This window comes from Ammospiza caudacuta, chromosome 6 (genome assembly GCF_027887145.1).
Source record: "Ammospiza caudacuta isolate bAmmCau1 chromosome 6, bAmmCau1.pri, whole genome shotgun sequence".
Lineage (NCBI taxonomy): Eukaryota > Metazoa > Chordata > Aves > Passeriformes > Passerellidae > Ammospiza > Ammospiza caudacuta.
In genome coordinates, this window is record NC_080598.1 from 35,297,548 (window position 1) to 35,324,162 (window position 26,615).

Sequence of the window (26,615 nt, forward strand, 5' to 3'; positions counted from 1 at the left end):
ACAAGCACCTGTGTACTTTTTATCCCAGTGCTTGCTGTATTTAGGAATAGAACTCCACAAATGCTCAGATAGCTATTATTTTCCTCCACCTAAGAATTTATGCAGCAAAAATAAAGGACAAAGCTGTTATACTTTCACAAACAGGTCAGAAAACATCATCACAGACTTTCTGTGTTTACCCTGCCTGAATTTCTGTCAGGTCATCCTGGACTACAGAGCCTTTGGGCCAGACAGCATCTGTAATGAGCATCATCCAGTGAAGCTCAGAGTTGCTTGTTGGTGTTCAGAGCTTAGGGGGTGAACTGCTACATACTCTTGAACTTTTGGCAATGCATTATGGAAGAAAAAAGCATCAGATCTACTGAGCTTATTCGCCTAAAATAGTACTTGATATTAGGTAGGCAAGCACAAAATCTAAATTTTATTCTTACCACATTAAAAGAAATTTCTAAAAGGCACAAGTCATTTCTGGCATGCATTTCCGACTCAGCCTGCACAGAAAAGGAGACAGAACCTGGAACCAAATAAAGCATATCCGCACATAAGAAAATACTCAAGCAGCCTTGCTGAGCTCTGAGATTGCTAATGAATATTGTATACAAGAAACATTCACGTGGTGAAATCCATGTGAATTGAAACTGCAGCATCATTTATTGATACTGCTAAATCTAAAGCTTGTCTTAACATTTACCTTGACGTGGCTTTTCAAGGACTTTAACTACAAAACATCAGTCATCTTGCAAAGTAAATTATATTCTAAGAAAATCCCTAATGCTAAATTTATCCTTTTATATATATACTGTTTTTTTATTATAAAAAAACAGTAAACATCCAAAAGGAAGTTTCAAACATATGCAAATGGATAAATCATTAATGTCTGCATTAACAAAACAGAAAGACTACAAACCAAACTGCCACATGCTTGACAACATCAAAGTAAAATAGGAAGTCCAAATGAGCCTTAAGAAAGAAGCTTGTGAACTGAAAGAACCTTTTTAAAGGTGTATGTTCACTGACCAAAAAAAGAAGTTCCCATTTCCTTGCTACACAGCACCACATTTCATGGCTTGAACCAGTCTTTTCTGTAGTTTTAACAAACCATGAATATTTCAGAGAGAGGAAGTAAACAGAAATAAACAAGTGAAAGACAAATGCAAATACTTCTATTATGATAGTGCATCAAACCAGAAAAAAATATTAATAAGATTATACAAAATGTTTCAATGGTATGCCCTTTATATTTGTCATACATCCACATGAATAATGTAACTTACATAGCCATTATGTAATTGTATTATTATGTTTGATAATCTCAGTAATAATTAGCAGTCTAAGTATAGAAATAGGTGACCCACAGGCCCTAAGGTGAGAACACAGGAATTTTAACAAAACATCCCAAAAAATAACTAAGCCTTGTTTACTACATTCCCCATTCCAATTACTGCTAAAGTATTATTCTTCACAAGTTTCTACAAAAAGCTGTCTGTATTGAATACATGGGTGGTGTATCAACATAACACAGAGACAAGCAATAATCAGGCACTGCAAGGCCTCTAAGTTCAAAATGAAGATTATATAAGTTCCATTACTTGCTGCTTTTCCAGAGAAGTTTAGAAACTTGTAAGCAACTGCACAGAAAAAGAGTAAGGAGTACACATGCATTTCCCTTCCTCACCAAATATGTAATAAACCAAAATAAGAACAAATTCACACTTTATAAATGATAGTCATGAGAACTCCCACAAAAATCACTGAGTCGCTGTCTATTCAGAAACTTAAAAGGGATCCACCAGATACATTTTCCTTGTTTTGGCAACAACACAACTCTGAACAAAGGGCTGCAACAGAAATGATGAGATGAGATAATTTAGTATTATAATCACATCTCCTTGTTTCTTTTTTGGACTTTTAAAACCATTAATGCCATTAGAAGGATAATGGCCTTAAACTGATGGATAGGCTCAGATATTAGGGAGAAGTTCTTTACTGTGAGTGTGGTGAGGCACAGGAACAGGTTTCCCACAAAAGTGGTGAATGCTCCATTTCTGCAAGTGTTCAAGCCTGTCTTGGATGGGGCTTTGAGCAACCTGGTCTAGTGGAAGATGCCCCTGCCCAAATCTTCCATAGATGACCTCTGGGCTCCCTTTGATTGCAAATCATTCTATGATAAATTAGGGTGGAACTTCAACCTGTGGAAGAAATTCTGAAAAAGGTGATGGAGACAGCTAAGTCAAACTGCACAAGATTCATGATTAGAGTACCAAGAAAGCAAGTGCAACATTGTGCAATGCAAGCTCAAAACAGTTTTTAGACAGCAGAATCCAAGCAAGGAGCAAAACAACAGCCTTTCAGCTGCAGTCAATCTATGAGACAAAAACATCACATAGGAACAGCTAAGCAGATTTTTTTTTTTCTGGTGCAGCTCTGACATCAATGTTGCACAGCTTTACTAGACAAAGCTGATTGCTATCCACTGTAAAAATGTTTTGAATGGCATTATCCCATTTTATTATACAAAATAAAGTGTAATACCTTATAAAATATAGGCTAAAGTACAAAACGAAAAAAACTTCACTAAATTAATATGAGATATACATGAAGCCATTCCAAAAATATTTGTGTCTATGCATTTAACAGTACTGGAAATGAATCATGGGTACATAATTGAAGAAATACAAGCAGAAAATTAAATATCTCTGCTTAGAGAGACTGAAGACATTATATATTCAAAAAAATAAGGAGAAATTATACTGGTATAACAGACAAATAGGTGTAGATGGAGATGATCAAATTCAAGGATTTAAATTTGGCTCTTTCTTTAGTACCCATGTGTTTTGTTACAGATCTTTGCTCTTACTGCAGCAACAGAAGGACCTTCTATATTTATACTCTAAGGACAGGGTCTACTATCAAAACAGTGAGGATTACAAATAATTTTCCTTTATTATAAACAACAATGAATTTTGAGTACTTTTATCTGCAAGGATACTGTCCAAGTAATTCAAATAAGGCAGAGAAGTCATTAACTGTTTTATTAGTTGAAGAAAAGCTATCAACATTTTATTATGCATGCTGAAAAGCAAAATTGAAAGACCAACAGCATATTACAAGTAACTTTGGTGGCACTAACAATCTCTAAATTTTGAGCTAAAATGTTCACTGTTTAGGAATTTAGGCTTCAAGTATCAGCTGCATCACACATGTTCATCTGACAGAATTCTGTGCATTTTGCTCAAAACCCAACATTAGGAAAGCATTTATCACATATGAGGTTTACATACAGGATGTAAAATAGTGCTTTTGAGGTCTCTGCTTCTTAAATTTGGTTGTTCAAATATCAAGAAATTAAATTGAGTTGGAAGAGAAGAAAGACTCTTCTCTAGTCATGCAGCAATTCCTAGACAGATTCATTTCCCTATAAGTTCAATAATATCGGGAGGAATGGGTAAAAGAGTTTTTTAGCCAGTACATTCTTAGAAATAGTCATACTGATAGAGAGAAGTGATTATTTGAGTAGAAGAATTTTAGAACTGGCACTGCACTTTTAGATAGGATTTAGGTAGCTACATCCTTGTAGCTCATCCTTGTTTTCTTCACCCCTGTGTTGACTGGGAAGTGTTGTGTGCTCAGTACTCAATACAACCATCTATATGAGGCATTTTCACAGAAGACTGTAAAAACCTAATATTGCGTATTTTACATAAAAAGATAATTAAAAGACAAACAAAAAACAGCTGACACAGTTGTTTCTTTAGGAAGCACCAAAAAAAAAGAATTGCGTAAGGTGTTACTTAAGGGGAAGAAGAGGAGCTAAAATGCCAGAAGTCAAGTAACCAAAGTGAAGTAATAGATGTTTCAAAAGTCAGTGACATTAAAAGATTGGGGGGGGGGGAAATATGGTTTGTATAGATTGTCTGCTGTCAAGTAAATAACAGTAGTGGAGAAACAAAAAAGAAGGAGAGGGAAAAAAAGGAGAAGAAAAAAAGGAGAGGAAAAATAAATAAGGGATGCAGAAGAAGTAGGAAAGAGAAAGGAAACAGTGTCTCCTTTTCCCAAACAAGAAGCAGACAAAGCAGACATGAGGAAAAACTAGGTGCCTTTCATCAATGACAAGCATAATCACAAGGCACATCATTGTATGACATGCAATTGTTATGCTATGGCTTTCTATAATACACTGGGTTTTTTTTTTCCCGGACTAAAAGGGCACTATAAAATCTTGCAGCCAAATTTATGTCAGGAAAAAAATGGTTAGATTGGTTCCAATTAAAAAAACCAAGAGTAAGATAGAAATTTTTCATTTTAAGTTGTATATTAAGTAATTTCCAGCAAATACAAGTTATTGTATCAAAATCTATACCATATTAACACTTTTAACAGGTGGAAAACTGGCAAAAATCATGAAGAAGTAGAAAGAATGGTTTTAAGAAGCATTTCCAATGAGTAAGCAGAAACAGCTGAAAATGCAGAGCAATCAGATTTCTTTTAATCTTTTCTGAAACTATTCTCTGAAGCATGATCTCAGGAAGTACTTTAACAGAGACTTGTGAGAGAACACAAAGCTACTGACAGATCTACACTATCTTCTGCTAATAAATCCAGGGCAACTCACATACCTGCACTACAATGATTGTTCTAAGCACTCCCAAGTAATGGGATCTGGCACTGTTGCCAGAAGCACTCTCCATCCTTCTCTTGCCCTGACCATTTATTTCTACATTCGCTTTCTCCACTGCTTCTGCAGTGATCAACATTGGGAAGGCTGATGTGAATCAAGAATAATCCAGAAGAAAGAGCATCTTCAATCCAGAACAATTATCCAGCCTTGATCAGTAAATTACTGATAAAAGCCCAGTTGGAGCTTTACTGCTTATCTACATTACACATGTATTTTGAGATTAGGACACAATTAACAATATGAACACCCAGGATTTAAGTCACAAAGTTTGGCATATTTGACCTTCTTCTGCAGTATAAACATAAAGAGAACATCTAATTATCAATTTTTTTGACTTCATATGTGAGAAATTATGAGGACCAAGCATGTAAAAAAAGTTATGGAAAAAAAAAAATCTTTCTCTGAATCCTTACTCTGAGAGGTTTTGGCCCTCCTTGTGTTAGTTAAGCCCAGTTTATATGCTAACAAATCAAACCACTTCCTTTATGTAATGACTGAATACAAAGGGAAAGCAGCCTTGATTCCAGAAGGTGCAAAGGGATTAACTCTGGTAGCACAGAAAATAGGGTTTCTGAACACTAAAAAGTTCATCCCTTAATGTGGTGAGAGAAACAATTTTCAAGAAATACAATTGAAAATACATCACAAGCAGATGTGATGTATTTAAAAGCACATATAACCTGCATATAGCTTTAAATCTGTTTATCATTAATTCATGCAAAACCTAATATTTCCAGCCATATAACAGAAATGAGTACTACCTTTCTGCACGTTAAAACATGATACAACATATATGGCCAAACTTTTATACTAATAAACAAATAATTTTACAATAAATTAGCACTAAAGATAGTAGTCATACTGTATGAATTTAGAAGTCTGAATGCAAACTACCTTCTCAGGAAGGGTTAGGAGTATTCAGTCTGGATATTTTCACTGGAAAGGAATTATAGCAGTCTCTGTTTAATATACAGCAAACAAATGTGATTTTCCTGAAGTGATTCATCACCTCATTTTCTCTGATGCATAGTCACCAATATTCAAGGAAGTATTACTTTTCTGTTACAATAAAAAAGTAGTCTTTAAAAACAACTTAGAAAAATTCATTTGGCAACAGAACCTTTTCTGCTACAAAACACTTATTCACAATAAAGAAAAACAAAACTGATGAAGTGACCAGGCTGCTAACTAACTACTTGTTAAGGAGACACTTTAAATTGAGATTAGTCAATTTATTAGTAAAACGCATTTTCCAACCACAGTACTACTGGCATAATGAACCGCTGTTGCTTGTAAACATTTCCCCCCTGCCCCCTTGCTCGTGCTCCTGCATTATTATGCCAAGCACAAAAGGGAGAGGAAATACAAATCTCCTCTCCACAAAAGAGGAAGAAGAAAAAAAAGTCCCAAACATGAAAACTCTACAAGTTTTGCAGCTATTCATCCTTTAATAAGGATTGGTTCTTAAAAGAAGTTATTCAGCATTTGCTGAGAATGCAAGGAAATAACACAGAATCCAGGGATTTTAAACTTTAACACTAGGTTCCAGTAAACTGGCACTCAAAAGAAAAGCTTGCACTCATGTAAGCATTTTGACACAGACAGATGATGCATCTCCAGGAGACAAATTAAAGGGTGTTGCTCCATTGAGCGGGTATGTGACAGGAGTAAACTGTACTATGCATAGCACATAAATGCTACGTAGATCTCTCATTTTTTTGAATTCCTTATTAATTGCAAGATGTTATTCATAGGAGATGACTGAGCAGCCATAAATGCAGAGCTCTATCAGTGATTCAGCATCTGTAGGTCTGCAGCAAAAATTATTTGCTTTTATGGGATAATGGAAAGCAGCTAAACCTCTACAACTAAATCCAGCCTGAACTCCTACCCCTTTCTTCTCCAGTCTTGGGGTACAATTCTCCTACCTCCTTTGTGTTAACTTAAATCAGTATACAACTGTAAAGAAAACTAGTTGTGCAACCAAAACAGAAAACCCATCCTCCCAAAAAGATGGTTCTGATGGATCAGTGCCCCAATTTACCTTCAGTCATGTGCCCCTTACGTCTAGGGCCAAGGCTGTGAATGTCAACTATGCCTTTCATTGGCAGCTCAAAACGATATTTCATCATTTTGCATAGTTTGCATAGGTTTCATAGATTTGCATAGGTTTTTAAAGACTTATCGAAAATATTCATTTTGGGAGACACATGTATGTATAAAATATTTTTTTTATCCACAGGAAAGCCACAGAAGTTGTTCTATAGTCTACATAAGTTTTTAAATTCTAAATAGACTACCTGTTTACTACTTTAACTCAGTAAAGCACTAAAGAGTTAAATCAGACTGAAACTGATGACCAATATCCTTGTCATTTTTCCAACATAAAAATCCATTTGTTCCTCCTGTATACTCTGGGAACAAATAACATTACCCCTTTGCTTTAAGGGATGCAGAAACCAAGAAAAAAAATTCTGTTGCATTTGGCATATTTCAATCACTCTCCATCTATTTATACACCTATTTCCTAGGTGTGAACCCTAAGAAAGTCTCATTCAGGTATGATACTGCTACAGCAGTGTTTTCTAGATGAAGCCAGTAGTGCACACATTCAGCTGAATGTAGAGTTTGAAAAAAAGGGAAGTTAAAAACAAAAAAAAATAAAATAAATCAAGCCATGATTAACTTCACCCAGCTAGAGGCTGAGAGCACCACAGCCTTGTTTCAGATTTGAAAGAAACACTTTAAAGATTTTAAATTGAAATTGTCCCTTTAAGTCTATTTATGCATTTACTCTTCATACTCATATTCCAGCTTCCTCAGCAGCATACACAGAGTTAAAATCCGACGCTTATTAGAATAGACTTCTGGTGGGAAGTGCTAAGAATTCACCCCACTGCCTACCAATCTATCCAGAAATCTGTTCTCACTCCTACTTCCTCCTGTCTGTTCCTTTCTGAAACAGCAGTAGGGGGGTTGGGAGTTTGCCTTTCCTCTCCTGGATCACAGTTGTGTACATGAACTGCACCAGACCATATGGCAATCTCTCTCAGTCCGTAAGAGGCACAACAAGCTTCCACCCAAGGCAGTCTGGAGAGGAGCTGGTAAGAGCGAGAGCCGACACACAGCAGTGTCCACATGCCTGCTCACACACACCAGCTACTACATCTGGGCCTAATGGAACAGGCAGCAAGTACAGAAAATGGTAGTTCAAGGGTAAGAGCAGCCCTGGCCATACTCACAGAAGCACACTCCAGCTTCTATCTAGCTGCCTACATGCAACTTCAAGTGGTCTGGAGAAAAATCAGACTCAGAGGTATTGTTTAGAAGGCTCTGACATAAAGAAAATTATTGAAGAAAAACCAGTGCCTGTTTGATGAGCAATGCATGCAGAGGATAAGCTCACTGCTGGAGAGTGAGACTAGAGAGAAAAATTGGACTCTGAAACCTCGATGGCTGTCTGGAAGCTGCTAGACAAAACCAGCTAATCAAACATAGTGAAAATGGATCTTCCTTTCATGAAGGAAAAGCATTAAAGTTTTATTGAATACCAAATTGCAAAAACCCAGTAGGAAAATCACTCCAAGAAGCAACACCTGAGGAGATATTCCACTGCTCTCAGTGAAGAGCTGATAGGATTCCCAAAAGGGCCCAGCTTTTACATCCATGAAACCTGTGTTTAACTCTGGTAAAATTGGAATTGTCTGATCAAATACACCGAAATAGGATCCCACTCATGTTCTTTTCTAGGAAGTCAAAAACTATTTTTACAGAGATTTTATTTTCAATCTAATAAATTAATAATTGCATTTTACAACAGCTTTTAGCCCAGCAACCAAGTTCTTCTGTAAATTAGTACAAAATTTTGTCAACATTTTTTACATTAGATTTTAGGGTATACAACCTACACGAGCGTGCAACAAGTGACTTGAAAGAAAATACATTCCCTCAGCTAGAGCTATGTCATTTTCACTTTTTAGCTTAATTCAACTAGTGGAGTCATTATATCTGTATAACAACACAGTAATCTAATTTTCCTATTTAACTTTTCTGCTCACTGCTGTGTTCTTAAATTCTTTACTACCACATAGACAGCTTACTGAGAACAAGAAGTTGCTTTACTTAAGGGAATAGGGAGCAAAACTGAAGCAGCAGAAGGCGCTGCAGATTTCCTGTCCTAAATAAACATGAAAACCACCAGAGACAAAGAACTGTCAAGCAGCTGGAGATACATCCAGGATCTGCCTACATTGAAACATTATTCCAATAATGACCAAAACTAAACCACAGTTTTCCATCGCATCATTTCTTCATCAATATCCTGCACAACGTGGAAATAGACATGGGTCACTCAGCATAGGAACTGCATAATAGTTTGCCTTTAACTCAGGTGTTAATGCACCTGTAACCTGCCACCAGTGATCTATGACATTTGATACACTAACACCAGAAGTGTTATTGTAAAAAAACATTCAATCTTCAAGTTAAGGTTAAATATTCATCCCTCTCAATTTAAGAGATTGTACATTTCCCTCTGTCCACGTTACATTAAAAAAAAGTATATAAGCAATTAAAGAAATAAGGGATTTCAACAAAATCCCTAAGCACCAAACTAAGAAGCCTGACCACATATGTATTTCCCTCAGAGAGGGAGTCATCCTCTATGGAAACACTGCTGTAGATATGATGAAAGTGTCACACTCCCACAATACAAAAGAAAAATAATTTTCATTGATAAGCAGCTAGGAAAAGATGGCACCTTTTTATTTTCTTGGTTCTGCCTTGGGTCACAACTTCACATTATGAAGATTAAACATCCAAAAACCTTAAAGGATTCAAATGTTAGTGTAAAAACACTGAAGGATTATAATTTTCCCTCACTTAAACTTTAAAATGAATATTGACTGGCAAGAGAATGTCAGCAATGCCACTAGCCTATCACATTTTCAACCTTCAGAAGACAGCTGTAAAAAATAAAAATCCAAACAACCCCAACAAAAAAAATCACAACCCCTTCCTCCCCTCAAAGCCATCTTTGATAGAAACTTAAAAGTCTCTGTTAATAGCAACAAGTTTAAATACTCGATCTTAGAAGTCCTATAGGGTAATATAGATTTGAGAAATCGCATGGAACCTCTTTAGGAATGAGGTTCCATGCGATTCACACTACAATAATGTGAGAAATTTGAGGTTCAGTTAGCATCAAATATCATTATTTCTTAAGAGTTTTTCCCAGACATATTATATGTCAAATAAAATTAACCCCAGAGATGTAACATGATCCTATAATAGTTTGACTAAATTACAAGTTTTAAAGTAGACAGCCATCAAAGTAAGGAGAACAAGCAATCATGAATTCAGGAAATGTACATTGCCCCATAGTCAGCTAATGGCAACTTTAATAGGATGTGATGGATTTTTCTCCATCAGGAGAAAATACTGCCTGCATTTTTGCTTCAACAACCCACGCCAGCTGACTAATGGAGTTATATTTTTGTCTCGTATGAGGATGGTTACTTGCCCATCCTCTAGCAGTTGCAGAATGAAACATTAACAACAGCTGTGGGGTGAACAGAAAAGCTGCTCTATTTGGTAGCCAAGATCCAAAGTACAGGCCTTTCCTCTCAAACAGTGGAGCTCATTTTCTGTCACAGGGTGACAAAAAGCACAGAACAAAGCCAGTTTTAGGGCCTGAAGTAGCTAACTGAAGGTACTTCTAAGGAGGAACACATCTTTATGGAGAAAAAAAAAAGTACAGGATTCACAGAAATTAAAAATAGGGGCACTTGGATAGATAAGAGCCCTTGGGAGCTTAGAAATTGTTGCTGAAAAGAAATACCAGTGGATCCAGACAGGTTTCTTTAAACAACTCTTATCAAATACTATTAAATATAAAAGTCTTTAGCTCGACATACTAACAATCCTAATCATAGCAGACCAATCCCAAACACTCCTGCCACACTACTGAATAATCAGCATATGCCTGCAACTAGAAACATCTTTTCATGCAAACACTTGGGCTTCAGTCCTGCAAAAATTTAAATATATCACTCTGAGTAGACCTACAGATCTCTCTGGAAGTCTGTAGAGTTTATCACACACATAAAAGCTAACACATATTTATAAGTCTTGCAAGATAATTGCTTTTGGCAGAATATAAATAACATTGCTCTAATGTGTTTCAGCATCATGGTCTCCTGCTTTAAGAGCCAGACATTCTGGTGAAGCCTGTCATTCTTCATATAAAAAGTGGCAGCTGTATAGCCCACAGAGACATTTAAACTTCTCTTTGCATTTTCTTTAAAGTTTCAGAATAGTGTTTGGGCATTCTTTTAGAGTAGCAAGAAAGCTAACAAGTGAAGCCAATAAAAATTGCCTAAAAATGCTTTCTTACTAGTGCCATGGATACCACTGGTAGGACTGGAAGCAATTCTTAGACAAACTATCTATAGCTTCCAACACTGCCAAACAGAACATCAATTAGGCTGTGGAGTTTACTAGGTATTTTTCCAGAACTCAATGCACTGGGCAGCAGGGCAGTAATTCAAAATGAGAAGCAGCCTTAATAAAGGACTCTAATGCTCACTGTACTATATACTTCAATGAAAAACCTTAAAAATCTGCTACAAGAAGAGTTCTCAAATAGCAGCACAGGCATCTGAAATAATTTTAGAAATTTAATGCTAGCAGTTTGCCTGATTTCTAGATGCATACCTAAAACTAGGGCCCAGATTTCTCTCCTTGTCAGTCTTTATTTTTTTTTTCTTTCAGCATTGTCTTACTGTCTCTATTACCTTTCATGTCAACCTCTAACAAGCATAGTCAGGAGCAAAGAAAAGTAGCTTCAGGTTCCATCAATGCCATTGAGAATTAGAAGAATGGTATATACCACCTACTGCAAGCCCCAGCTGGAACAGCAGACCTGTCTTGGCAGAAGATCCAGTTCTAATTAGGGGAAAGAAATGACTATATTTTGTAGACACTGGTAGACCTTACAGCAGCTTTACTTTTGCCCTTCCGTGATCCTTCCCTTATTTTCATACTTTCATCTCTCTAATGGTTTATCTAACAGATAAACCACCCTTGAAAAAAGATTTTACAGTTGAGGAAGTCTTGCATGCAACACCAGACCTGTTGTTAACTCTAGTTCAACAACACAAAAAATGTAATTTAAAACACTCAGCAGCTCTCTCAAACCCCTATGAATTCACATTTGCAGTCAGTATCACCTTGGCCCAGAAAACCAGTTAGAATTTCCTTGAATTAAATTGATTTCCATTAAGCATATTTTGTTTTGTGTACAAAAATGACAGACATACATTTAAGTGGAATACACAGGCAAATTTTGAAGTACCTAACTTTTAATCAAAAAATCCTTTGTTTGTGCCTCAATTGTATCTAGCATAAACTAGGATCTTAAAAAAACCCCAAACAACCAAAAACCACACACAAAACCCAACAACAAAAACCCAACAAAACAAACAAACAAGAAACCCATCCAGTTTCCAAGTATTAATGAATGAACCTTGACTGACCAGAGACTGGAGGAAAGCAGCACAGGCAATCTCGCCCCAAGAGCACCAGCACCTTCCAGCCCCCTTCTCTATCTGCTAAAACAACACCTTCACATCAGAAAGAAGGCACTTGACACTGACATGACCATTAATTCAATGCATTTCCTAACAAAACTGAACTGCTAAGTTCTTCCCTAGAACATCATGCTTACCATTTTCTCTCATCACCTTATTCACTTGGTTCTTGTGGGACAAATGGTTTCAAGAAAAGAAATACCCATGCAGTACACAGACACTGAAATACTTCATATAGATAAGACTAATTTCAAGTTCTACCATCAAGCACGAACAGCCAGTTACATCAAAAGATTAAAACTGCATAAGCTGGCATAGCAATTTCAATAACTTCTAAATGCCTGAAAACACAGCACTTCAATTAAGAGCAGATAAACCACCCAAATCTAACTTTCTCCTAAGGTCAAATGAAGCTCTACCAAACAACCACATGGTAAAGTTTCCCACCAAACAATCCAGAAAGAAATAATATATTTCAGCTCAAACCTTCTGATGAGGAAATAGATGCATTTGGAACTTAACCAAGTTTCACAGCAAATGGAAAAGATAGAGAAAGGATGTCAACAAAAATTTTTGCCAGAACCTATATGGAAATTCTTATGTTTTTATGTAAAGCATGATAATCTTCAGTAAAGCAGCATTAAGTTGTTAAAATAACAAAATACACTACTTAATCATTATTCAATTGTGATGCTCTTGGAATACTGTCCAGATATAAATGGGATCTCTGAACATCTTCAATGTTTCTATTGAGTTTCTCAGACATTTTCAAAGGGATATTACCAATCTCCCAGAAAGGAGAAACTGCAGCTGACCCCTCTGTAGTCTTTCAACAGTCCTGAATCATCATCTGCCTTGTCACAACTTCCCCAAACCATTTCAAACCACAGATCTGTTTTACCATGAAAAAGCAAACAAGTGAGCATTTAAGTTCAGTAGATTTTAAATAAATCTACTCCCACTCTCTCTCATTAACTGATTTCAACTGTAAATTTGCTTTAGTTGCTTTAAGAGGGGACTATTAACTACATAGAAACAAAGTTATTTTGTGTGTCAAAATGACAGCACCAGTACTCTTATATTTAGTGAAACTGGATATGTCAGTGTTGATTAAACACTGCAATAATGGAATTCTCTTTTATTTCTATTTTAAATGGCTGTTAAATAAACAACTGTAGTTTATTCTGAAATACTTCACAGGCTATCAGAAGGGGTCTGAAAAAAACCCAAACCAAACCTTCAAACGTATCCTGAAGAGTTAAGCATTTCAAATAATGCAGGCTATCAGAAGCCTTTACAACAAAGCCATTGACAACACATATCAGATATATGATTACAAATCTTCATACTGCTTCATACTGCTTGGGAGCTGGGGCATTTACATACATCTCTTAAAAACACCCATGCAACTATGAAGATGTGCTTGTGAGTACCCTCTTCTGTGTATTTTTACAAAGGAGCAACAACTTTGAGACCCTTCAGAGCCATAGATAAATAATTTTGTGTAATCTCAAGAAATATGATTACCACTGAATTCAACTTCACTCCTGTGGATCTTAGAACCTCACTTGGTATTAGCCAAGACTGAGAAACTGCAGTGCAAGTCTAGTATCTATATGAATAAAGCACACACAACATTTTCCTTTGTGAAAAAAATGGTACATAAAGGAGCTTGAGAGACTGAAGGTTAATGAATCTAAGTTTATCATTAGGAAAAAATCAAATCTTCAAAAATAGATAGACAGAAGGAATACATAAACCTCCCTACTTGCACTGCCAGATGCTACAGCAATTTCTGATCATACTGTCAGGGAAATGAAAAGAATACAAATAGTAGCTGGCTATTTCAACTGTGAGAACTATTAGTCTGAGCTTCTTGTGATCTACTGGAATATTGCATGAAGAAAAGGTTAGACCAAAAGATTTTCCTGCTTTTTGTCCAGCATTGTTATTGACAAAGGACAAATCCCAAAGACAAACAGGAATACATCCTGACAAAATCATTTGCTGAGTTATAGTAAGAGCCCACTGCAGAGGAAAGTAAGATCACTCTTTTGGAGAACCCCATTTCTCAATGTAAATAAAGCTAATGGAAGTTATATCCTACTGAAAACATGATACAACCACATTTTTCTGGTTAATGATAAAAAGATTGAACAGCATCTTTAATTTCAATTATTAAGACTGAATTCATCAGGAATCAAATGTACTGTTTTACTCTTTAGACAAAATAAGGGAAGCTAAGTAGTAACAACACTGAAAAAAATCCTCTCAGCAAATACACCTAGATCACAGACATTAACCAAGTAACTGACAGTTATGTTTTCTCCACTGTAAAATACAGAGGTATAAGTGAAGAAACAAACAAACAAAAAAAAAAGAAAGCAATTAATTTCTACTGTAGGATACCACAATTTCTGCACTGCCTGACTGTAATTGCCTTTAAAACAAACTGTGAAGCAATCTCAAAAAAGCTGACCAAAATCGCTCTTGTCCTTGAGAAGTGTCACTTGATCCTTCCTCTTTTGCCATGTGAAATACAATGAAGTTCTCTCTTACAACTTCTCTACTGAAATGATCTTTTACTGAAGTACATGGAAGATATTTGGATCATCATGCTTTATTTGGGATGCTAAGTTGATCCAAGCTCATACTGAAAGGAGCATGAGGATTTTTAACTAAAAGCTCTTCATCCTTGAGCTTCAGTTGAGGGGCTCAAGCTCAAGCAGCATAGATTTGCCAAATGGTAGAAAAGCCAATCCTGTATCTGCCAAGAGCCTCTCAGGCCTAAAAACCAGCTGAAATAAGACTGGGTAAACTTATTGCTCGTTATTCCTCAAATCTAGTGCACACATTTTGGTTTTGTTCTGAAAAGGAGCTATACATCTGCAGTTCTACATCAGAAAAATTAGTTGGCAAATATCAAAAAAGTTGAATTTTCTGTAGCAGAGAAGTGACTCAACATTGATTTTCAATATTTTTGCAATGTCTTCTTTCACTGATGAAAAGAAGATGAACTTGTAGCTTGTGGGAAGCATTCTCTCCTTCTACAGCAAAAGAAACACGTTTTTATTTGGGTTATGTTTTTATTGTTCCAGAGTGGTAAAGGACAAACTTCTTGCTAGCATTGCTCAAGCGTAAAACCCTGGTATTAAGACCTGTAAGGATGCTAATGGGCCAGTGAAACATCTCCAAGAGATACTAACCAGTGGCTTACTTTCCAGAGAAGTTTTTCAGGATAATCTACATGAGAACACTAATAGAGAAATATTCTCTAAAAATGCTTCCTAAAACTACTAAAAACAAGCCAAAATCTATGAGGATGGTGAGATACCCACACACTTCAAAACCATCACCTTCAAAACCATCACATTCAAAACATGGAAAAGATACATCACTTTCAGCAGTAATGAAACAATCAAACAAAAAACAACAAAAACCACAAAGAAATAAAATAAACAAAATAATTATTGCAAAAAACCCATAGTTTTTAAAATGTACAGCAGAGAATGAAAGAAGAGAGAACCTGAAAAAGCGTCACTAATTAGCCAAGTAAGGTTATTAGTTTTCCCCCTATTAGTTAACCACAACTTACTCCAGAACAAGGAAAATAAAAGGCCTTCACAGGAAATTACACTGTACTAAAGTACAGCACTCTAAATTCACCTGCTCTGGAATAGCTTCCTTGAATAGACCAGTTCTTCATCCAGAATTCAACTAACAGATGAAGAAGAGCTCATGTTTTCTACCCTGCTTCAGGGCAATTAATGTGGACGTGTCCTCCTTGGGCAGGATTTGCTGACAGCCATGACTGAGAAATGAAAGCTTGTGAATTCATGCATCGTCAGCCCAGTTTGAGGAAAAGCAAAATGAGGTTTGTGTCAGTGACAAACACACACTTGCCCAAGCATCTCCTTTACACTACGCAGAACACCCTAAGTATACGATAGAAGGTACTTAAAAGTATTTGATAAGGCAAGACTACCTCACCTTCTAAAACCATTAGCAAAAAGTCATCTTTGCCCCTCAGACAACCTGAAAGCAGGGAAGCAGGTAATCCCACAACAAGATTCCCTCAGCCTGCCTGCAGCTCAGAGGCTGGGGTGCAGGTATGGTCACAGACTCAGTTTGCCATGTCCCAGGCAGATGCTTAACTGATTTCTGCAAATCCTCCATTACCTAACCCGGGTTGTTAACATGCACGATTCTTCTGCATCACCATAGTAACAAAGCACGTACATTTTAAGGTGCATATGGGGGCTCTTCTAGAGGATGTGTCAAGTTGAATACATCTAAGACAATATAAGATATTTTAAGCTAGCCCCGTTCAGTACAGAAACAGAAAGCATGAAAGTACTGTGCTAGAGATTTTCACAAGACTGCTCAAGCAGTGGTTACACATCCATTAAAAAAGTTTTCTGGAGGCTGAAAGAAGTAGAAGATGAAGAAAGATTCTGTCAAGACACTTATGGGTCTTAATGCATTAAAACAACTGTGTAATTAATAATGGCCTGATTTACACACACTAATTTCTTTGGGAACCACAAAGCACAGCATAGTAAAAGATCTTATGAACACAGTTTACCTACAAGTTTCCCCACTCACCCTATGCCTCCAGAAAACAGTAAAAAAGATCCAGATAGAAAACATACTTACTCCTTTTTTTACTCATTAGGAAATGACAAGCAACGGGCACTTTCATGTCAATGAGAGTGCCAAGTACCTTGAGCTTACAGGCCTGAACTATGACACCATTCCTGTAGGATACAGGAGGGACACCACAGAAAACCCAGGCTTAATGGCACCCCTTACATTAGGTGGCCCCACAGCAAATAAGCCCATACATTGATAACAGCGTCACGGCCACTCTGTGACTTGCCACATTGAGATGCATGCATCGAGTGTGCATGACTCCTCATAGCAGACACCACTACTGCCTTAAAGAACCAAACCAAAATAACGTTCAACAAGGCAAATGTATTATTCCTCAAATAAACCTCTCAAAAAGTTAGAGAGAGGCTCTGAACTGGGGGGAAAAAACCCCCAACACTAAAACCCTGCCTTTCAGGTAATGATTAAGAAAATCACATTAGCAGAAAGAATGTAAGAAACAGCATGCTACGAGTCTGGATGCAATTACAGTGATATTATCAACATTTGAAATGCCCACATAGTTGAAATCTGAAGATTAAAGACTAAAATCAGACCAAACTCAAGAAACAAATCAAACAAAAAAACCCTAACAAATCTGTCAGAATATTGCTTTATTTTTCAATATTAGTATTAATAGAATTTTAATGCTTACTAAGATGCAGTCTTCAATTACACAGAACCACCTGTGCATGACCAGAAGACACAATATTCCTCCCTGGCACAGGAGAAGTAAATTAGACAAGCAGTTGAAAAAAAAGAGAATTGGTCATTTCCTAATATTGAAGGTTTGAGAGCAGAACCCAGGCAACCTAATTACAACTGTGTATCTGTCTTATTACCAAAATCATCAAAATTCATGCATCCTGGCCACATGGATTTTATTTGCACAAAAAAATCTCAGTTCTCAAACACAAAAATTCTCAAACATTGAATTTTACAATTTTGCATTCCCTTGTCACGCTCATTATGTACAATTGGTACCAGCAACCAATTTCTTCTTAAAAATCTTTTGAAATTAGAGACAGCAATGCCAAAGTTATTTTGCATCAGAAGCACAGATCAGTATCATTTGAATCACAAGTGGAACTTGTAATGAGATAGTTAACAGCCCCCTGAAGAGAGCACAAACATACCTATCTGAAGTCTATCCTGCTATATGAAACTTCCAAATTACTGTTGGCCCTAAAGCAAGCAAAGACCAGTGATTATCAACAATAACTAGTGCTTACAGACATACAGCTTTGTTACATAAGGTCAGCCCCATACACAGATTAAAAATCCCCTCAGGATTTCCCATTTTAAATGTATAAATCTCATCTCTAAATCCTGAATTATCTTCTTTACACCTTTTAAAAATGTATTCCTGTTCAATGTTCAACATGTATCAGCCTCAACCACTGGCCTCATATTAAGACATGCTGTACTGAGATCCAGAATAAGCACCCCTTGCACAGGAAGGAATACCCAGGGCTCAGAATACTTTAGCATATCTGAAAGGTTAAAAAGTTTGTAAGCAGCTACATAAAAATTCCTAAATCCGAGCAGGCGCAGTACTCCCACCTTTCACTAACCTTACTTAATCCTTTCAAAAAAGGCTAAGGAGAGAGAAATCTCTTCTGCCCTCAAGGTTTATACCACTTCACCAATACAGTTCTGCACAATTTCTGAAGGAATAAAAACTCCTGGCAGGAATCCTCACTGACAGCTACATCTTACCATTCTGGAGTTATTTAGGGAAGACAGTCAGTCCCAGTAACAATTTTTAATAAACTTGGCACTAGATTTCAGTAATTGTTTCATTAATTAAATTTTTGATGCTTCTTTTTGGTATGTACGTTTGTTGACAACATTCGACTTTACTTAAAGCTGAAATAAATCAGTTTCATTTTTGCTTTGACAAACTTCAGTATCTCAACTAACCAGCCGGAGTCAAAGAAAAAGGGTGATTGTTAACAGTCATCAGATCATCATGGGGAAAGCCTATTCACTTATTGCTGTTTTTCTGGAGGTTTTTAAAAACAACTCAAAAAACCCCAACTCTTCCGTAGACTTTAATGACACCTGCTCTTGCAAACCACTCTATGTCACTGTATGTCTGTAAGCACTAGTTATTGTCAAAAACTGGCTCACCAAACCATTCAAGCCAAGCATTTGGGCCACAGAATTCCTTCTGGCATTCTGAACAGGCGAGTGTTAAACTTGCTTTAACAGAATTAGACTTCCTTACATAATTAAAACATTATGAACAGTGGTATGAATACATATGGAAGGGGGGAAGAAGAAACAGATGCCATATCACCTAATTTTTAAATGGTTTAGATGTTTCAATTATACACATTTGGTGAATTCTTGCATAGAGTACACATGAAAAACATTTCTTCTGAATGGAAGTTTGGTATCACACAGCAGTGCAGAATGGAACACACTAACTGAGGAAGTTTCTACAGCCTGTTTTCCCTGTTTGAATTATTTAGTGTCATATGACATTGAGTTCTTACAGAGAAAAATGCTTGTGAGTGATTTCCTTTCACAGATAGATTAATTTACTGTCATTATACTAGGACAAAATTAACAATAGTAATAATAATAATAATAGTATCATCATCATCATCTGTTTTCCCCACCTTAAGTGGAGCATTAGGAGTTAGGGCCTGTGTGTAGCAAGTGAATAGTTATTTAATCAGAACCACACTTATAAACAAATTCTAGCACTCAGAGCACTTAAATGCAAATTTTTTGTCCCTTAGCATATTTAAAGACTTGTAGGTTGCTTGGTTTTCTTCTTTTTCTTGTTCCTATGTAGGACAAAATTAAAATAAAGCAATGAATATAGACAAATTAGTATATATTTTTAAACAAATTGATATCACAGATACCAGCATGAACATTACTATAAAGATAAGCTTGAAAATATTAGAAAATACAGGCACTTAAAATGTCTGCTTACTTTATGCAAGTGTAAGTGCTGTTCAATACCACTGCAGTCTTATAGATTGATTCTTATTACAACTTTCAGGTAGGAGAGGTACTGTGTTTATGCTAGTATGACACACCATAAAATATTTTACTATATACATAATGTTATCACTTTATGAATGAGAAAAACCACAGGGAATAATGACAGCCAACAGATTTTACTAGAGGATAGTCTAAGCATTAACAAAAAAAAAATCTTCACTTACAGAGTACAAAAAACCAAGCACAACAGAATTATGTATTGCTATTGTCTTAAATCTAGAAATAGATGGCAGTACACAAGAGCATTCAGTCCTCTTCCTTTCACCAAAAAATAAGCACTGCTGAAGATAAGGGACACACCTAACAAAGTATTAAAAAGCATAAAAAAAAAGTTTCAAATGTGTTTACACCTTATTGAATTTTAATTTGGAAACTCTGTAGCACATTAGTTGCCCAAAATTAAACAGATACAAAACAATGGAAAACGCTTTCAGAAAGAGATATGAATATTTTCAAGGGAGAAGGGAAGAACAAACTTTATATTTTTAGGGAACATGAAATTTCTGTTTGCAATCAATTCTAGCCATTCAATAACTGTGCTAGTTTAAATTTACTTGCTGAAGTGTTGTTGCACACTAGAACAGGAAAAAGAGAAAGACATTTCCTTCCTAAAGCAGCATACAGAAACCGGGATCCTGAACAATATGGCAACTTCCAGACATCTTTCATACTCTTCTGAGTAACGTGGGACATGTTCTAACTGAGGAAGAAGAGCAGAAGGGAGAAAGCATTTAACATTTGAACAACAGCATTTAAGACAACATACACTCTATGTCATATCCTAGTCATTCTTTTGGAATCAGCGGAATAAAAACCAAAAAAGACAAAATTATTTCCTTTGTCTCCTTTTTAAACTTGTGCTAATACTCTGAAGAGTATTTTTTATTTCTAGTATTTGTCACAACCCCATTAAATCATCACCTATACACGAAATTTCTCCAGATATACACAAGAATGAGTAAATAAGAAACAAAATTGCCAGCATTTACCCCCAAATGTACCAGGATTGCCCTCAGCTTTAATCCTGTGACTTCTGATCCTGTCAGGATATATTCTTTCAAGAAACATATTTACTTTTAAAAATCACACTGATGTCCTCACAGCCACTTTAACATATCAAGAGCATTACATTTTAAATGAACAAAGGGAAACACTCGGCATTCTTGAATTCAAATATTATTGCTGGCTCCAGTTACTGAAACATCCAAAAGCATTTTTCTGCAATATCACAGTAATCAAGGACTGTTGCTAGGGTGAACCTTTTTTTGAAAGAAAAAAGTAAAAATACCCATCCCCCCAACTGACTCTCAGATTATGTAACATGCAAATTCAGTTTCACCTTCAAAATAGTGTCATACAATATAAAGCCAAACAGACAGCAAGAAACATTTCATAAGACTGGAAAAGCCTCCCAAGGACTCCATAAGCAACCTTCCCTCAAATGAAAGCATATCAGAATTGCAATGATTTAATATAATCAATTGGGTTAGAAAATCCTTTCCTTAAAATAAAAAAAAAATAGTTCTATTTACAAATTCCTTTCATTAAGGGATGAAAAATTTCAGAGTCTATATATGCCCTGAACTGCAGAAAGAAATTTAGCCTGCCAAAAAGTGTTAAAAACCTCCCAGAAGTAATAAGCCCAAATTAATAGGCATTACTTTCTGTGATACAATTTCACATTCAGCTTTCAGTATCTAGGCTTGTAAGACAAATTTAATACAAGTCTGAAGTACAAATGAAGTACAAACAGTATTTTCATATATATTAAAGGAAGACATGAATAAATACATTATTTAAAAATTTTGTTCACCTTTACTTTTTCAAATCTGCACTTGAGGATGTTTACAGCACCATAACCTGATGTTGTTAAGCACACAGCATTAGAATGTAGTGTGTTTAATTTACAAGCTCTTTAATTAAATTATCTATGAAAATGAGTATATTTATGTGGTAAAACAATCAGCATGTGACAGTCTGAATCTGTAAAAAATACAATATGTAAAAGCAACTCTAAATATGATTCGAGAGCAGTAGCATTCCCTGAAATAAAAGCGGCCACCTGCAATAGAGAGGAAAGTAAACAAGGCACTAAAGCAGTGCTGCTACTTTTCGATTGCAGCAACTACGACTCCATCTTAAGCCTGTCATCATTCACCCCTGCTGAATGAGGGCTACACAGCACAGGAACCATTCTGCTTTCCCTAACATGGAAATTCAGTCACATTTCTAGACAGCAATTAAAACCTGCTACCAAAAGAGAAATTTGGGATAGTGCTCACTGACATGACTCCTGTAACATTATTATATTCAGTTGCATGAGTAGCAATTTGACCCATGAGTTCAAAATTCTAATTCCTTCATTTAAAAACTGATTGGCTTTGGGAATATATTGTGTTGATGCTGACCACCCTGATTGCAAAACATCACTGAGGAAGAAAAAGAATAAAATTATCTGGAAGTATAGAAATACTTTCATTTAACTAATACCTAACTGAAAAATACAATAACAACATTACAAGAACAATGTAAAAATCACCAATGAAGACTCATCCGTAGTAATCAGAATTTTATAAGGCTGCCTTCCATATGTTCATGATTGAGAAGAAACCCAGTAGTCCTTAATGTAGCTTCTTAATTAATCTTTCCCACCACCACTGAGAATTTATTATTAACTGAGGTCAAACTCCAGACACCACAAATATTTATATCTAACTTTGTAAAATGTAGTTTTATAAACAAAGACTAATGCTCAATCACCAGAATATTCCTGGTAGCTACAATGACACAAAATGCATTGCAAAGTACCCGTATTTACTCTTACATGCCGAAAGGTCTGTTAATGAACTCAAGGCCATTGATGCCATCAGTTCTACTGATAAAATTAAACACAGTGAACTCCTAATATATGAATTTCAATTTGTACATCTGTCTTATTTTCACTAACAGTTCATCTGGAATTTCAATCATATTTCCCAGCCATTTGAAGTGACACACTTGTGCTATGTGCAAAAGCAACCAGAGAAAAATTATGACTCTGGCCACACCAAAAATGCTGTCAAAAAAAGCAAAGCAACTGAGAAACATTTTTCTTATTTTATTTCTAATATTTAAACACATGAAGTAAAAAAAAAAGCAAACCAACAAAATCCCTTGTGTATTTTTTAAGAAAAAGCATAGTTTATAGTGCTTTGTAAAGGTATTTATATAAGAACACATTAAGTCCTATAGCACCATTGAAAAAACTCAAAGCAAATATGGTATATGAGCTTTCCTTCCTTGTATTAAGTAAAGATTAGTAATATTCCACATATTCTCTTAGGCTGTACTAACAACAAGCCTCCTCCACTCCATGGATATATAATTAAGGATCATCTCAGTGTAATTTGTTAAGATAATGAAAAAGCATACTCATGAGCAATGAACATCACCATTTTAACACTGGCAACCACAAAACAGTTACATCAGAAAAATACACTGCCTGTTCTGGGGATCCTTCATCAGTAAATTTCACTGTGGGTTTTTTTAAATTTCAATAGACTTAAAATCAAAGATAATACATTGCCCTCTAAACAATTTATGCCATATTAAAAGCATTCCTGGTATTCTGATATTTCAGAGGTCTCTTTAGCCACAGCATAGGTTAAGGAGAAACTACAATTGCTAATCTGCTGTAAAATTCTCAGAGTAAACAGACAGAAAAATAAATTGCAATGTTGATTTCTATCAATTTAGCTGTTTTCACTGTCACCTGTATTTTATAATAGGCAACATTTTCAGATGCCTCATTAGGTATGACTGCCTTCTTTCTGCACCATGTTGATCTCTTGCAGATGTAAGGCTGTATCAATAAAATGTAAATTACTCCAAATGGATTAATACCCTGTCTCGAAAATGCATTCATAATAATGAATTTGATTTTCAGTATTCTATTTTTGACTCTATTCATGAAGGGGAAAATATTTCAACATTTTATGAATAAAACTCTTCCTAGTTTAAATGTAAGATGGTACAGCGAGAAGGTACTGATGAATTCATGCTCCTTTATAGGAAAAGGATAAACATAAACCATAAAAATAAGCCTTTCTCGTCCCTCCACATCTCCCTTTACAGCGACTTCCCATGCTCGCAGCCATAAGCCCTCTTCCTGCTGCCCTCTCCGATAAACCTGCCGGCCTGGCTGTCTCTCCCTTCCCATGCAGGTCTGATCTGCGAGGCTGCTGAATGCAGACACTGTACTGCACTGTGAATGGACAGCCAGGTATTTTATGAATGGAGCTGATCACGTGCTCCCAGCACCTCCCCGAGCTGATATTTCCCACATAACTGTGTCAACAAGCAGCGAACAGCACATATTAATACAGCAGGTCCTGGAGACCTTCCGCCGCCGGCCGCGGGCCGCAGGCCGGCCCTCAGCCCGGGAGCAGCCGCTTCGTGCGCTCCGCAGGGCAGGTTCCGCCGCAGGTCAGCGGCGGTGACAGCAATTCTTTTTCGCAATTTTTTTTTTTTTTTTATGAATGGAGATTGTGGTATGCAAATGAGAGCGATTCACAAAAAAAAGGAAACATGGCGGCGGCCCCGGCTCCCGGCCCCGCGGGCGCCGCGGCGGCTCTCCCCGGCCCGGCTCCCCCCGGCCCGCTCAGCGCCGCGGGCGGCAGCGCCCGAGCCCCGAGTCCCGCCGGGCTCCGCTCCCCGCGGGGCCCCCGCGCCGCTCCCCGGGGACCCGAACGCCGCGTTCGGGGAGCGCACGGGAAGGTGCGCAGGCTTGGCTCGGAAGGCGGCAGTGAAATGGGAAATCCATCTTTCCTGCCGGAGGAACCCCGTCCGCACCCTGCCTGTCAGCTCGGCTGCTCCCCGGCCGCTCACCGCTACCTACAGATACAATGGGCGCCGCGCTCCCTCCCCACCGCCATGGCCGCGGCCGTCACCGCATCATTCATAAAATCAGACCGAGCAAACACCGACTTCGCAAATCGTAACGCTGCGGCTCGGACACCGCAGCAATCAACTTTAAACTTCCCGATCACAAGAAAAGTTTCAAAATACTTTATATTCCTGTTTCAACGCCATAAAGAACTCGGATGTTTTCTGACAAACATTTACCGCCTCCGACCCAAATGTATTTCAAAGACTGATTACATGCAAGGGAATACAGCCGCACAGACACACAATCTCCTCTGAATTTCCTCCAAACCAGTCACAGCAAAAATATTAAGAGATCCTTGAACTATCCCTTTCCTCTCTGGGGGTGGGGAGGGGGGAAGGGAAGGGGGAAAAAGTCCCAAGTGCTCATTAAAAAAAAAAAAAAAAGAAAAGAAAGGGAAAAAAGGGCTTTAGGGTAGGTTTAAGCTGTATTTACACGGACTGACTCATCCAATTAAAATTCAGGAGCAGTTTCCTGCAGGATGAAGCTCCCACACACTAGTTTCCATGTGAAATATCTACAAGTAACACGATTTTTTCGGAGGTAGTACGTGCCGACACCTCTCTGGGCATTTCAGACCCATCTTCCCCCTCCAAGACACCATCGTTACCTGCACCGTTTTCTGCCGGGCTTTAACTAAACCAAGCTTTTCCGGCCGGCGGCTCGCAGCCCTTCCAAACCAAGCTCCTTCACAAAGAGGGAGCTTCTGGGCTTCCATGTACGCGAGCAGAAATGCGCAGTCCGCGCAGGGGGAGGACAGCACCCGTACGTGCGCGGGCAAAGGCCCCGCGGGGCGCGGAGCCGAAGGGACGCGTCGAGCCCCATCCCCATTCCGATCCCGGGGCGGAGGGGAGGGGGAGCGCCGCCACTTACTCGTTAGAAGTCGCCGTCTCTTCGCTCATTTTCTCCTCACCACGATCCGACAGGCACACGGAGCAGCACCGACGCAGCCAGGGCGCAGCCAGAACTCACCAGAAACTTCACCATTGTTACCCCCGGTCTGCCGCCCCCGGCCAGGGCACGGGCCGTGCGGTGAGTAAGGGAGAGGGGCGGGGGGAAGGAATAGGAGAGCGGTCTTTATCCTGGAAACCCGAAATCCTGACGTCCGGCGGTGCAGCGTATTTCCCCTGTCTTTGGAGACGATGATGATGGTGGTGATGGTGAAGCAAACAGAAGCAAAACCCACGGATCTTCTGATATCGAGCTGCTCCCAATTAGAGGGGGATAGAGTTGTGGAGACAAGGGAGGGCTCCCCGCCGCAAAAAGCTGCACCGCACCGTCCTCCCGCTGCAGCTCATCTCCCTCTGCAGCCGCCTTCGCTGCTGCCGCCCTCCTCCTCCTCCTCCTCCTCCTCCTCCTCCTCCTCCTTCTCCTCCTCCTCCTCCTCCTGCTGCTGCTCGGCCGCCTCCCTCCCTGCCCGCCCGCCTCCCGCGCACGGCCGGGGCAGGCGGCGGCAGAAATTCCTCCAGACACCGGAGCCGCCACAGGCCGGGGCAGGCGGGGAGGGATGGGGAAAAGGGGGGCAGAGAGGCTCGACGAAGATCTCCCACCCCCTCCAAAGCGTCGTCGAGCACTGCGGAGGGAGGACGCGCCGGCCCGAAGGAGAAGGCTGGCGACGGGGGGAGGGAGGCGTTTTAAACCAGCCTGGGGGTGGGAAGGGGGGGACGGCGGAGAGCGAGGATGCGTCACGGCTGTTTGTGTGAGGAGAGGCGCGGGGAGGGAGGGGGAGCAGAGCTCCCAGGGCGAGAGAGGA

General features: G+C 38.2%; 1 protein-coding gene across 1 annotated transcript in view; it reads right to left on the reverse strand.

Annotated features, from left to right (window-relative positions):
• Positions 1–26,139, reverse strand: part of SPRED1 (sprouty related EVH1 domain containing 1) — a 61,987-nt gene extending 35,848 nt beyond the window's left edge. Inside the window, exon 1 of the mRNA XM_058807385.1 lies at positions 25,736–26,139. Coding sequence (XP_058663368.1) covers positions 25,736–25,764 — 29 coding nt within the window. The 5' untranslated portion in view covers positions 25,765–26,139. The remainder of the gene's footprint in view (positions 1–25,735) is intronic.
• Between the last annotated feature and the right edge of the window lie 476 nt (positions 26,140–26,615).